General features: G+C 39.8%; 1 protein-coding gene across 2 annotated transcripts in view; it reads right to left on the bottom strand.

The window, feature by feature from the left end:
• Positions 1 to 4666, bottom strand: part of itga5 (integrin, alpha 5 (fibronectin receptor, alpha polypeptide)) — a 77593-nt gene extending 72927 nt beyond the window's left edge. For both annotated transcript variants that reach the window (XR_004556136.1, XM_034132836.1), the window contains exon 1: positions 4302 to 4666. Coding sequence is in view for 1 of the 2 variants with exons in the window: in XM_034132836.1 (XP_033988727.1) it covers positions 4302 to 4507 (206 nt within the window). In the remaining variant the exon portion in view is untranslated. The remainder of the gene's footprint in view (positions 1 to 4301) is intronic.
• Between the last annotated feature and the right edge of the window lie 9869 nt (positions 4667 to 14535).

Below are 14535 nucleotides of genomic sequence, written 5' to 3'. Positions count from 1 at the left end.
GACTCTTTAAAGTAGAGACACTACATACTGATATACACCTGAACATCAGCAGGAGAGGACTCTTTAAAGTAGAGACACTACATTCTGATATACACCTGAACATCAGCTGGAGAGGACTCTTTAAAGTAGAGACACTACATACTGATATACACCTGAACATCAGCTGGAGAGGACTCTTTAAAGTAGAGACACTACATACTGATATACACCTGAACATCAGCAGGAGAGGACTCTTTAAAGTAGACACTACATACTGATATACACCTGAAGATCAGCAGGAGAGGACTCTTTAAAGTAGAGACACTACATACTGATATACACCTGAACATCAGCAGGAGAGGACTCTTTAAAGTAGAGACACTACTACATACTGATATACACCTGAACATCAGCAGGAGAGGACTCTTTAAAGTAGAGACACTACATACTGATATACACCTGAACATCAGCAGGAGAGGACTCTTTAAAGTAGAGACACTACATACTGATATACACCTGAACATCAGCAGGAGAGGACTCTTTAAAGTAGAGACACTACATACTGAGATACACCTGAACATCAGCTGGAGAGGACTCTTTAAAGTAGAGACACTACATACTGATATACACCTGAACATCAGCAGGAGAGGACTCTTTAAAGTAGAGACACTACATACTGATATACACCTGAACATCAGCAGGAGAGGACTCTTTAAAGTAGACACTACATACTGATATACACCTGAAGATCAGCAGGAGAGGACTCTTTAAAGTAGAGACACTACATACTGATATACACCTGAAGATCAGCAGGAGAGGACTCTTTAAAGTAGAGACACTACTACATACTGATATACACCTGAACATCAGCAGGAGAGGACTCTTTAAAGTAGAGACACTACATACTGATATACACCTGAACATCAGCAGGAGAGGACTCTTTAAAGTAGAGACACTACATACTGATACACACCTGAACATCAGCAGGAGAGGACTCTTTAAAGTAGAGACACCACATACTGATATACACCTGAACATCAGCAGGAGAGGACTCTTTAAAGTAGAGACACTACATACTGATATACACCTGAACATCAGCAGGAGAGGACTCTTTAAAGTAGAGACACTACATGCTGATATACACCTGAACATCAGCAGGAGAGGACTCTTTAAAGTAGAGACACTACATACTGATATACACCTGAACATCAGCAGGAGAGGACTCTTTAAAGTAGAGACACTACATACTGATATACACCTGAACATCAGCAGGAGAGGACTCTTTAAAGTAGAGACAGTACATACTGATATACACCTGAACATCAGCAGGAGAGGACTCTTTAAAGTAGAGACACTACATACTGATATACACCTGAACATCAGCAGGAGAGGACTCTTTAAAGTAGAGACACTACATACTGATATACACCTGAACATCAGCAAGAGAGGACTCTTTAAAGTAGAGACACTACATACTGATATACACCTGAACATCAGCAGGAGAGGACTCTTTAAAGTAGAGACTCTACATACTGATATACACCTGAACATCAGCAGGAGAGGACTCTTTAAAGTAGAGACACTACATACTGATATACACCTGAACATCAGCAGGAGAGGACTCTTTAAAGTAGAGACACTACATACTGATATACACCTGAACATCAGCAGGAGAGGACTCTTTAAAGTAGAGACACTACATACTGATATACACCTGAACATCAGCAGGAGAGGACTCTTTAAAGTAGAGACTCTACATACTGATATACACCTGAACATCAGCAGGAGAGGACTCTTTAAAGTAGAGACACTACATACTGATATACACCTGAACATCAGCAGGAGAGGACTCTTTAAAGTAGAGACACTACATACTGATATACACCTGAACATCAGCAGGAGAGGACTCTTTAAAGTAGAGACACTACATACTGATATACACCTGAACATCAGCAGGAGAGGACTCTTTAAAGTAGAGACACTACATACTGATATACACCTGAAAAATTACTAAAATAGGGCCCCTTGTAGTAAAGTAGCATCTAAATATAGATACAGAAAACTGTATGGAGTAAAGAAATCCATATTTGCTTCCAAAATGTATTGGCGTAGAAGAATAAAGTAACATGAAATGGATACAAGTACTACAAACTCATACTGAAGTACTGTACTTGAGTAAATGTACTTTATTACAGTACTTGAGTAAATGTACTTTATTACATTACACCACTGTGAATTACAGGGCAGTGAGACGAGGCTTTAACATCATTCCTGTTCCGCACATTATCTCACCGCCTCCCCCCAGGAGCACGGAGAAAAGTTCAGATTAAGTCATCAGAAGGATGACGTGAGCTCAGCGTGTCTCACAGTTAGTGAGCCGAGGAGAAGATGATGATGATGATGAGAGGGGGGGGGAGGAAGGCTAGACAGTGGTGGAGGTGGGGGGAGAATTAAAAATCCCTGCAGAATGACATCATCAGCAGAGGAGGAAGTGAGGAAGAAGAGGGGTTCAAGAATCCATAAATCATCTGTGGAATCACTTTCCAGAGAACAAACGGACCTCTGCATCTCTGTGTTTTTTAAGAAAAGCCTCAAGACCCTCCTGTTCCGCACCCCATTTAACTGACTGTCCTTTATTTTATTTATTAAATTATTAACCTTGTATGCTCTTCACCTTTTTTGATGTTACCATATTGTATTCAATATGCTCCTTAGATAGCATTGTGAAGCACCTTGAGGTGACGTTGTTTTTAAAGTGTGCTATATAAATGATTATAAATCATCCCTCCGTCCTGAAGTGAATCCCCTGCTTCCCAGGAATGGTTTATTAAAGAGACAGGGTCAGGGGGAGATGTAAGGGGGGGGGGGGGGGCACGTGGGGAGGAGAAACAGGGAAACCAGAGCTGCTTCTCGGCACAAAGCCCTCTCTGAAATCCCAGCATGCTCGCTGGTGTAGCTCTGCAGACACAGACTCAGCCAGGAAGTCTGAGGGAAAGAAAACCATTTTTTCCTGACGAGTATTACACAGAGCTGGAGCCCATCCTCTGCAGTGGGGAAAGTAACTAAGTACATGTATTTTAGTTAAATACATCCTGGGGCAAATATTGTACTTTTTACTCCAGGAGATTTATTTAACACTCACAGCTACTTTGTACATATAAAAACATGTGATATGCTGACAATGCAGTACTTTCCTGATGAGTAATACACAGAGCTGGAGCCCATCCTCTGCAGTGGGGGAAAGTAACTAAGTACATGTACTCAAGTATTTTATTTAAGTATCTTAGGGCAAATATTGTACTTTTTACTCCACTACATGTATATAACCCTCACAGATACTTTGTACATATAAAAACATGTGATATGCTGACGATGCAGTACTGTATAATACACACAGTAGTTGAAGTATTTACATTTGGTGCACATTGACAAACTACAATATGAAATTGCTCTTGCAAGTATAAAAACAGGATAATATTAAAAACCCGTACAATGTAATGTGAAAATATCCAGGGGTAACTTTTGCCTATATTTGGCTTATCATTATTGTGTATTTCATATTATTCTGAAATGGACCATCGTGCAGAATGAGTACTTTTACTTTTGGTACCTTAAGTATATTTTTAAATCACGACTTTTACGTGTAGTGGAGTATTTTAAGACCATAGAATTTGTACTTGTACTTAAGTAAAGGATCTGAGTACTTCTTACAACACTGATCCTCTGCAATGTGTAGCAGAAATGCAGCTTTCTTTCCTCTGATATAAACTCTCAGACATGTTATTTCCTCCTCACAGTATTAGACCTCACCACAGGCATGTTTGCATCAGTTTAAGTTGCTTAAAAAATGCCAGAAATCTCAGAGGGAGGAATGCGAGACAATCAGAGCAGCTGGATGTCACAGAGAGAGAGACTGCAGCTAAAATGCTTTTCAGGTTAAAAGGTCAGAAATAAATGTCATTTGGTAGGGCAACAAGATCAGGATTTAAAGAAGGGATCAAAAAGGTCTGGGGGTTTTATGATGAGATAGCCACTCTTTTATATTAACGCACAATGCAATTTCCTGAATTGATTGAATTACAGAGAGCTGTGTGCAGACAGAGATCACAGCATTGGCACAAAAGCTGATTAAACAAGTCTCCCACACATGATTCACTTTTGTAAAAACCTTAAAACAGGGGAAATGTTTGGCAAACACATTGGAAAGTTTGCGCACAAAACATATGGTGTTCACTTTCTTCTAAATGTTTCAGCGTGTGGAGGAACTTGTTGCTTAAAAAGTTACATTTTGAATATAAAAAGTGTGTTTTAAAGAGACTCACCTGGCAGAATCAGCCAAATAAAAGTCCACAGAGTATCCGAAGTAGCTCCCATTTGGTCCGGTGTACACAGCCGGGTTCTCCACATCCAGGTTGAACGCCTCCCCAGGCCGGGAAACAGAGAGCAGAAGCCCGCAGAAAGAGAGCAGGCAGCGGGCGAGCATGGCTCCAGTCCCCGGCGTCTTTACGCGGAACCGCTCCAAGCGCATTTTTTAAATAATTAATCCACTAAAGTTGGGTTTGAAGACGGGGAAAGTGTCCAAGTGTTGAGTCCACAGATGAAGCGTGAAAACAGAGGTGTATTTGGGGCTAAAAGTGCATCCCTGTGACTCTTCGCTTGGTGTCTAAACGCTCCTCTGCGCGTCCTCAATGATCTGCGGGAAACCTCCTCTCTCTCCTCCTCAGCTGAAGGGAGTTCCCACAGAGGAGGAGGAGTCTGTGGTTCCCTAAAGGAAAAGAGGAGGACACTTCTAATCCATTGACCTGTCTCTGAGAACATGTTTACTTTGTGGTTTAAAATGTGGTCACTTTTCAGTTTAGAGACTTTCTTATCCGGAGGATTATTAACCAGAGGAACAATGCATCCAAATCCTGCTTTCGGTTTTATCTCACTGTTATTTTATGTGGCTGTAGAGGCTGTTAAAGTCAATGAAAGATAATCCTGAAAAGCTCTTTATCTCTGCAGGTTGTCACTGAAATGCAGGATTTATGCACTCTTTTAATGCAATATATACTTTTTACTGGCACTAACTTTTTACAATGCATCTTATTGTTAACCTGGTTTCGTAACAGAATCAAAATACGTCCTTTATCATGATTTATCAACGAGGACATAGGGTTTTGTGACAGTTGCTGAATGAAATGCATAGAAGATAAATACAAAAATTGATTAAAAAATATGTATAAAAACATAAGAAGGTAAGTTAAAGTATGAGTGTGCTTAATACACATTGAGAAATCTTCTTTTAAGTCAAATAAACTACTGTGGTGGAACATTACGGAACATAATTCACTGTGTTATAGAGTGTGTTGCGCCACGGACCTGTTAGGGAGCGCACCTGTGGTTTGTTATCATTCTAGCTTGAGTAGCATGTAATGAAGTTGTTCCTACCTTTCTGTAAACTAATGGAAAGTGTGGAGTTCCATACTCAACATGCTCCCATTCATCGGCTCTACACTACATACAATCAAAGATAGTGTTAAAGACATAAGAAGGTAATTAAGAATGTGCAGTAAAACTTAAGATATTTATTTAAACACAAGAATTATAGCAAAAATTCCAATGAAAAGATCAAATAAAATACAAATGTTTAAATAACCATATTAAAGAAATAATGTGCAATACAAGTATTACAACAATTAAGATATGTATTTAAGCATAAGAAGTTAAAGTTATTTAAGTAATATTTTAAATAAATAAAATATAATATATTAATATAATTAACCAATTTGTATCACATGTGTGCTTGCCACTTTATTTAATATGTTAGCCTACTTCATTTATTTTCCCTCCGTGAGACAAAAAGCAGATTTCTGATTTAATTTATTCTGTTTTGATATTTTCTCTCCAGCTTCTTTCCCAAGAACCAAAACCAGGAATATAATCAGCCACTGGTTTAAAAAAACTCCCAAATAAACATTGCCCATAATAAACCCAAGGCTTATTTTCACAGCTCACACACCCTTGCTTACTAAATGTGTGATGCACATGTATTTCTGTCTAATTACAGCGTGGATCTGATTCGGGCGACTCGTGGGGGAAGATTTCTCATGGAGAGCGAGCAACGACTCCTCTCTGAAATGAGACCTTTAATAAAGATCTGAATTAGGCCCTGTTGGTTTAGCTGATTCTCCTGAAGCCTCGGGGAGGAACCAGGGGCCAAAAGTGGACGCGGCAACATGAACTCTGCTCGTATTTATATCTGAAGTCTGATGGGGGTAATCTATAGAAAGAGGGGGGGGGGGGGGTCACAGCTGTTGGGGGCACTTGATGGTTCAGAGCTCTAATCCTGAAAGGGGTCTCACTCCTCACTCTGTTTTTAGGTCCTGAGCAGAATTCAAGGCGTGGTTGACAGAAAGGCGGATTATATTGGGAGTCCAGACTTTCCCTCCGAAGTCACGTCTTGGTTTTTAGAAAAGCCCGTCATGTGCTGGAGTGTCACCTGAAACCATGTGACTGAATATATGTTATTGAGAAAGAGACAGGAGCTTCTGAGATCCACGTGGTTTAGTTAGATAGATAGATAGATAGATAGATAGATAGATAGATAGATAGATAGATAGATAGATAGATAGATAGATAGATAGATAGATAGATAGATAGAGAGAGAGAGAGAGAGAGAGAGAGAGAGAGAGATAGATAGATAGATAGATAGATAGATAGATAGATAGATAGATAGATAGATGGGTAGGTAGGTAGGTAGGTAGGTAGGTAGGTAGGTAGGTAGGTAGGTAGGTAGGTAGGTAGGTAGGTAGGTAGGTAGGTAGGTAGGTAGGTAGGTAGATAGATAGATAGATATATAGACAGATAGACAGATATACAGATAGAGAGATAGAGAGATAGATAGATAGATGGATGGATGGATGGATAGATAAAAGGTTAGAAAATAGGGGAAAGTGTCCATTCCAGTTTCCTCAAAGTCAGAGTTATAGACGCTTCCCCAAAGTGGCTATAAATACCACAAGATAGTCACTTTAACATGATGTAAAACAGCAGAAAAGCATCATTTATTGACATTTTTTGCATGTAAAAAATAACTTTACAATGAACACATTATCTAAATAGATGACAGGTCGACTTATCTTTGCAACTCTACAGAAAAAGTCACCCACACCACTTTGATTTTGGTTTCTGGATAGTCAGAAAACCCATGACCTATGATGTTAGTTAAGGGTGAAAATACTGCTAAGATAATACTGCTATCAGCCTTCAGTCTTTGTCTTCTGGCTGATTGATGCCACAGCTCTCCTGTTATCTCTCCGCACACAGTCATCTGTTTAGCATCGTAAAGGATCAGGATTTGCTGTAAGATAAGGAGAAATATTCCTTTTAAGTGTTCCTGTAGTATTTGAACCTACTGTACAGTGTGTGTTGTGTTCAGCATATTTTCTGTGTGAAGCGGGGTCTGAGTAATCGGTTCTGGCTACAACTGAACAGTATTTTCCGTCTCCCTCCAACTGTGATTTCCGTTAAAAAAGGGGGTGTGTTTTTTTTTTTTATTCCAATGCCTCTGCTTTGACATCATCATTTGGCAGTTATGGAAACAGATCTGAAGCAAAACACTTAAAGAACATTTCACAAACGCTCCGCACAGCCGGACAACTCTTTAAATTTAGACCTGACACATTGGCACTTCTGCAAGGCCATGCACATATACACGTACACACAAGCACATGCACACGCACACGCACACACACACACACATGCACACACACACACACACACGTACATGAACTCTCCTCTTTCTTGCAGCTGAGCATATGTTTTCCGATATAGCCAGACTATTATTAATAGCACTAGCAGAAGGCCACTTAGTGCCATTATCTTCACGGTTATGCGGAGATATGAAGGTGTGAGCTCTGCTTTTCATTTGCTTCACATTTAGTTATGAGGCTGTTAAACAGAAGTGGATACACTAGAAAGGAAACGTCGTCATTTGTCAGCTGTCTTCAAAGTAATAGAGGAACTCAGGCAGGCAGGTCTCTTTGCGTCTCAAAATAGCCTCGTACTGTTTCACCCTGCTTTGAGTCTTCATGCTATAAGCTAAGCTAACCTCCTCCTTGTCCCAGTTTAATATTCAACAGACAATCTCTGCCTTAAAACCTTTTACAAAATGTTGAAGCACTACTTTAACTGTTACTCTTAGAGAATTCCTGCTTTCATACTTGATATATTTAAGTGTACTTTGAAAGGTATGGTGCGTTCAAACTTCAAACCGAACACAACTTTTTTTGCTCGCCCCGATTACATGTAAAGTCATTGCAAAGACACGGATATAAGAACAATCGCCTCGGGTGGCGTGAATGACGCTCGCTTCATTACAGAAATCTGTGTGACAGGAATCAGTGAAACCACCAATCAGCAGTGAGAATCTCTAACGGTTGTCACTGATATTGTGGGATCAGAAAACCAAAACAAATCGTCAGCTGTTGATGAGCTCTACGATACGTCATAATCATTCAGAAACTGGACAAAAATGAGTGTTTATAAATGTTCAAACCACACTCTGTCTATGGCATGGCGAATCAAATCACTGGTTTATTGATGTCTTTATGACGTTATCGTGGTTTCACTTTCATGGAAACGGTTGAAAGGTCCTGTCATTAACGATCGGTCAGTCATATTTGGTTTCTTTTGTATTTTGAATGTTTGAATCAAGCCCCTCTAAAAGGAGCGATCCTGGAGACTGTAGTTGAACTGATCTGAGGAAGGCTGTTGTTGGTTTGTAAACAACCAAAATGAGTTTAATGCACGACTGAACGTTTTGCTCCTGCTGACACAAGTCAAATTAAAAGGAGTTTAATTTTGACATGAATCACTAGTGAAACACTGTGAAGATTGGTGTCCACAGGTGGTGAAAAATGTAGTGATGGACTCCTGGTTGTCATTAGATGTAGCTTTTAAAACAAGCCTTAAAAAGCAAATAAGTGTCTACGCCAAAACATCAAGCTACTCCTTTAAACGTTCAATATAAACATTGTTAGTGACTCTTATCAAGAAGACAATCCCTACATCTATCGTCCACTTTTAAATCCTAATTCCCAGATCCTTATCTCACTTTTCTTTGTGGCACAAACAGTGATTCTCGGGGGGGTCGGACACCCTGATGGCAGCCATTAGCCAACTGTTAGTGTTTTAAGTCTCAGAACAAACACAGTTTTACCACTCAGGAACAGACGGCAAATAACGACCACAACAGGCAGCCTGATAGTCTGCACACACACACCGGTCAGCAGGAGGATTTCCCTCTGTTTGTTCCTCCTGAGTGCATCCATCCAGGGATTAGTGCCACAACGTTTGGGAAAAGAAACAAACGATTGTTTTAAAATGTAGTGATAAGGTCATTATGGTTTGATGTACATGACTGGCTTCACCTAAACATTCATGGACTGCAACACTTTTCTTGAAAGGAACAATATTTATGGACACATGCAAAGATTACATTGTATAAAAACTTTCTACGTTTATAAAAGTCATCTAAAGGCCCTGACACACCAAGCCGATTTCGGCCGTCGATAGATGTCTGGCCTGTCTGTCCTGTCGCCCTACTCAGATTGGTGTCCCCCGCACCGTTGTGTCTTTTCGGCCGTGCCGACACCTTCCGCTCCCGATTCGGGAGGCTGTCGGCAAAAAGCTGTCGGCAAAAGAAATCACTCCGATTGGCTGTTCAACTTAGCGAATCAGTGCATGAGAAGCGAAACGGAAGTGAAGAAGGCACACACAGACGGCTATTATTTTTCATTTTCCAGTACCGCACTAAACATGTTTTCGATTATAAGTCGTTATGTGAAACAGTCTGTGATGGACGAGAGTGAAAATGGAACGCACGCTATTTGCTGTTTGTATGTATCACGCAGTCTGTCTTCCGGTTGTTGCCTCTTTTGAATGACGAATACACACTACCGCCGCCTGCTGGTAAGGAGAGTTATTGCCACTCACGCATGCGCAGTGCGTACGTGCTACTTGGCCGTCGGCTGAAGTCTTTGCGGTGTGTTCCAGTGCGACTGTTGGCCAAGACGCAGGAGACGTGAGGCGACACAACAGTCGGGTCCGTCGGGACGTGTTCTTTGGTGTCAGTTTGGTGTCAGGGCCTTAAGTTTTGTGTATTTTTAAAGAAATTCTTTACTTAAAAACCCCTTAAGTTAATGAAAAATGCATCATGTATCAGAACTATTTAGTATAGTAGAATGATATTTGATAAACTTTAATTTATTTGTGCTTATTTTATGTGTTGGTTTTTGATTTGTTTATGTTTGTCTTCTGTATGCACCTGATCCTAGGACTTTATTGAGAAATATCTGAAAGCATTGTCGTTTTTTTTATTTCTCCAAAAGGTTTTTCCAGGTATTAAGGAAACCGATTAAGGCCACATGTAAAAAAAAAAAATGTATATCTGACCAAAAGTTTTGTTTTTGTTTTGTTCAGATATTAAATTAAGAATTATAAGAAAATTATAATTCAATACAATAATTTAATCTTGGAATTTAGACTTTTTTCACTAAATTCTAACTTTAATCTCAGACTTTTTTTCGACGAATACAAAATGTACATTTTGGTCAAATCTCCAGCTTATCCTCTTCCGTACCTTTCGGATGTGTTGGATTTCATTTATTTATCTTTGGTAAAAAGTCTTGTAGAGCGGGAATGCAATGATGGATAAGAAAAAGTGGAACAGAAGGCTATAGTGTTGTAGAAATCCTATAGTAAGTCTTTGAGAAGAATGATCTACTGTGAGTTTTAAACCTGCTCCTGATCTAAACTTTTCAAACACACCGAGCCAACTTTCCTGCCTCTCCGTCTCTTTTTAACTGTAGAAATGCCGTGATACACATCTAACAGGCAGGACATTCCTCCAATGTAAAAGCCTTCCTGTTTCCTACTCTTTGCTTCTTCGTTACACACACACACACTAACACACACTCTGCTCTGTAACATTCCCCATGTCCAGGGAGGAAAAGGGAGGTGAGTCGCGCTCTCTGGATGACAGATTTGTCACGAAGGGGTTTGGACGTCCAGAGAGTTCGGACTGTCTTTTGTTTTCAACACAAGCTCTTAGCAACGAGGAGTGAATCATGAGATTGTTTTAGACGGAGGAATCACCCCGGAGGCTCCTTACAAGGCAGCGTCACCCCCCTGTCCTCCGCCCTTCTGCATTATTGTTTCCTCTGGCAAGCTTTAACTGTCAATCCAGACAAATTGAGACAACGTGTGTGGGGAGAGAGAGGATCCAAACACTGTCCATTGTTTAGTGGGCTTGTTAAAACAGCCACAAAACGCCTGAAAATGAGCAGTTGTGTTTTTATGTACATCTGCTAATCAGTCCGAGGGAGCAAGGCAGTAAAGTAGCAGCAGGCTGTGAGCTGCTGGGGGGAAAAGACCCTGCTACCAGCCTCCGTTTGCATGCAATAACACACACTGACCCCCCCCACACCCCCCCATTTACAGCCAGCTTCAGGCAGAGTTTAGTCTCTGTCACTGAACAAGAGATGGCAAAAGTACACACATCCTTTACTCAAGTAGAAGTACAGATACTCGTGTTTAAAAATACTCTGGTAAAAGTAGAAGTACAGACTAAACTTCTTTACTCAAGTAAAAGTAAAGAGGGCTTTGAAATGTACTTCAGTAAAAAGTACCCATAACTAGCAGCTGTTTTAAAGAGTACCTGACCTCCCTTTATATTAATAGAACAATAATGTCATTGTTAGCTAATGAATGTTTCCATGCTGAACAACGGCAACATGACAACGTTTCATTGGTCCCTCTTCTTTAGAGAAGACCAGGAAATGATGGATACACGGATCGTGTTCAAATCAATAGGCACGCAATGACTCTAAATAATAATGATCACGCCACCAAACACACATTCAAACTAAAGGAACCAGCCTGTTTGGGAAATGTGTAGAAGTAGAAAGTACAGGTATTTGAGTTCAACATGTAAGAAGTAGAAAGTACAGTATTGTGTTCAACAGTGAGAAGTAGAAAGTACAGGTATTTGTGTTTCAACATGTAAGAAGTAGAAAGTACAGGTATTTGGTTCAACATGTAAGAAGTAGAAAGTACAGGTATTTGTGTTTCTACATGTTGAAGTAGAAAGTACAGGTATTTGGGTTCAACATGTAAGAAGTAGAAAGTACAGGTATTTGTGTTCAACATGTAAGAAGTAGAAAGTACAGGTATTTGTGTTCAACATGTAAGAAGTAGAAAGTACAGGTATTTGGGTTCAACATGTAAGAAGTAGAAAGTACAGGTATTTGGGTTCAACATGTAAGAAGTAGAAAGTACAGGTATTTGAGGTTCAACATGTAAGAAGTAGAAAGTACAGGTATTTGTGTTCAACATGTAAGAAGTAGAAAGTAAAGGTATTGGGTTCAACATGTAAGAAGTAGAAAGTACAGGTATTTGGTGTTCAACATGTGAAGAAGTAGAAAGTACAGGTATTTGGGTTCAACATGTAAGAAGTAGAAAGTACAGGTATTTGGGTTCAACATGTAAGAAGTAGAAAGTACAGGTATTTGGGTTCAACATGTAAGAAGTAGAAAGTACAGGTATTTGTGTTCAACATGTAAGAAGTAGAAAGTACAGGTATTTGGGTTCAACATGTAAGAAGTAGAAAGTACAGGTATTTGTGTTCAACATGTGAGAAGTAGAAAGTACAGGTATTTGGGTTCAACATGTAAGAAGTAGAAAGTACAGGTATTTGTGTTCAACATGTAAGAAGTAGAAAGTACAGGTATTTGTGTTCAACATGTAAGAAGTAGAAAGTTCAGGTATTTATGTTCAACATGTAAGAAGTCAAAGTAAAAAGTAGTCAGAAAAATAAGTAGTGGAGTAAAGTACTGATACCAGAAAAATGTACTTAAGTACAGTAACAAAGTATTTGTACTCCACTACGTCCCACCTCTTGCAATAACACACACTGATTTACAGCCAGCTTCATGCAGAGTGTCACTGAACTTGTTTGCTTGAAAACAGGACTCTTTAAGAGGCGGTGTTAAACGCTTGACATCTTTTAACAGGAGGTCACTGAGGCAGAGTGAACCTCAGACATTTTCACACATGCACTACAACCCTAAAGTTACTATATGACGTTAGCCGGGGGAGATGTGTGTGAGAAGGCAATAGCATCTAGCATAGAGGCTGTGTAATGTCCGATCGAGCCCAGGTGTGAAAAGAGACGCTCATTGTCCAGAGAATTCACAGCGAGCAAGTGATGATGTTTTCATTGCCACTGGAGTGAAACCAAAAGAAAAGACACATCCAAGGGTGAAGAAGAAAAATAACAAGAAATCCTCGAACAAACTCAATGAATGGCAAGAGACTCAGTTTATTATGAGCAAATTAAAAGCCGGCTATGATAATCAGAGCTAATACAGTCGGGAAATAGTCAGTTAGAGGCAGTGGCGAGCCGTGAGCTTTATACCTAGGCCCTCTGACCCCCACCAATTCCCTTGAAAAAAAGAATATGGCGGCCCAGGGTGCAAAACGCATCATTGACAGCGACCCTCTACCACACAAAACAACACCTGTGAACCCAATTTGTGTTCTTTGACATTGAAAATGATATTGCACATTGTCAGAGTATTTAGAGATTTTAAAGCGTGTTTCCAGTAACTGAGGACAGACAATCTTCTGTTGTTTGCTACATGTGCGGAAGAAACTCAGCACATGTAACAAGATGCAAACATTAGACTCAGCTACAAAAGCAAAGCTCCATGATGGGCTGAACAGAATCCTTTAAAATACCAGAATCAACAGTGAAACAGAAAACTGAGTCAGATCACAGCAGGCAATATTTGCAGGTTATCATGAAGAAACTCAATAAACCTTAACCCCACACACAAATGACTTAAAACGCGAACGTACAATAAACAAAGTTTGCCATAAGTATCACCATAATATGGTAATGTTGGTTTGGCCACGACAATCCTGGTGGGAAAATGTGAAATTCCCCAAAGTCCCAAGCAAAGGACATATAAATATGAGATAAACATTTTTAAAATCAACATATACTTCTAAAAGGAGGTGGGCTTATAATAAAGTCCACCTAAACACCATGCAGAACCAACAGTGAAACATGATCTGGTCGGACTGAGCAGGATCACAGCAGGCAGTATCTGCAGGTTATCATAATGAAAGAATAACAAAGAAACTGGTGAGTTGTGCAAACTCGTGAACAGGCATGTTTGACATTGAACAAGACGTGTGTGTGTTGCTTTCAGGGCCCGTGTTCAGGGTGTCGTGTTTTACTGTAGTCGGATGGAGTTTTTCGCATAATTCAGACTTTAATCTCGAAATTCAGACTTCTTTTTTGCATAATTCTGACTTTTTTGTTGGAATTCTGACTTGAATCTCAGAATTCTGGCTTTTTGACTAATTGCAGGTTATCATAATGAAAGAATAACACAGAAACTGTTGAGTTCTGAAAACTCGTGAACAGGAAGGTTTGACATTGAACGAGACATGTGTGTGTTGCATTCAGGGCCCATGTTCAGGGTGTCATGTTTTATTCGGATGGCT

The sequence above is a fragment of the Trematomus bernacchii genome, unplaced genomic scaffold (assembly GCF_902827165.1).
Source record: "Trematomus bernacchii unplaced genomic scaffold, fTreBer1.1, whole genome shotgun sequence".
Classification (NCBI taxonomy): Eukaryota; Metazoa; Chordata; class Actinopteri; order Perciformes; family Nototheniidae; genus Trematomus; species Trematomus bernacchii.
This window is presented reverse-complemented; position numbering and strand designations above follow the sequence as displayed.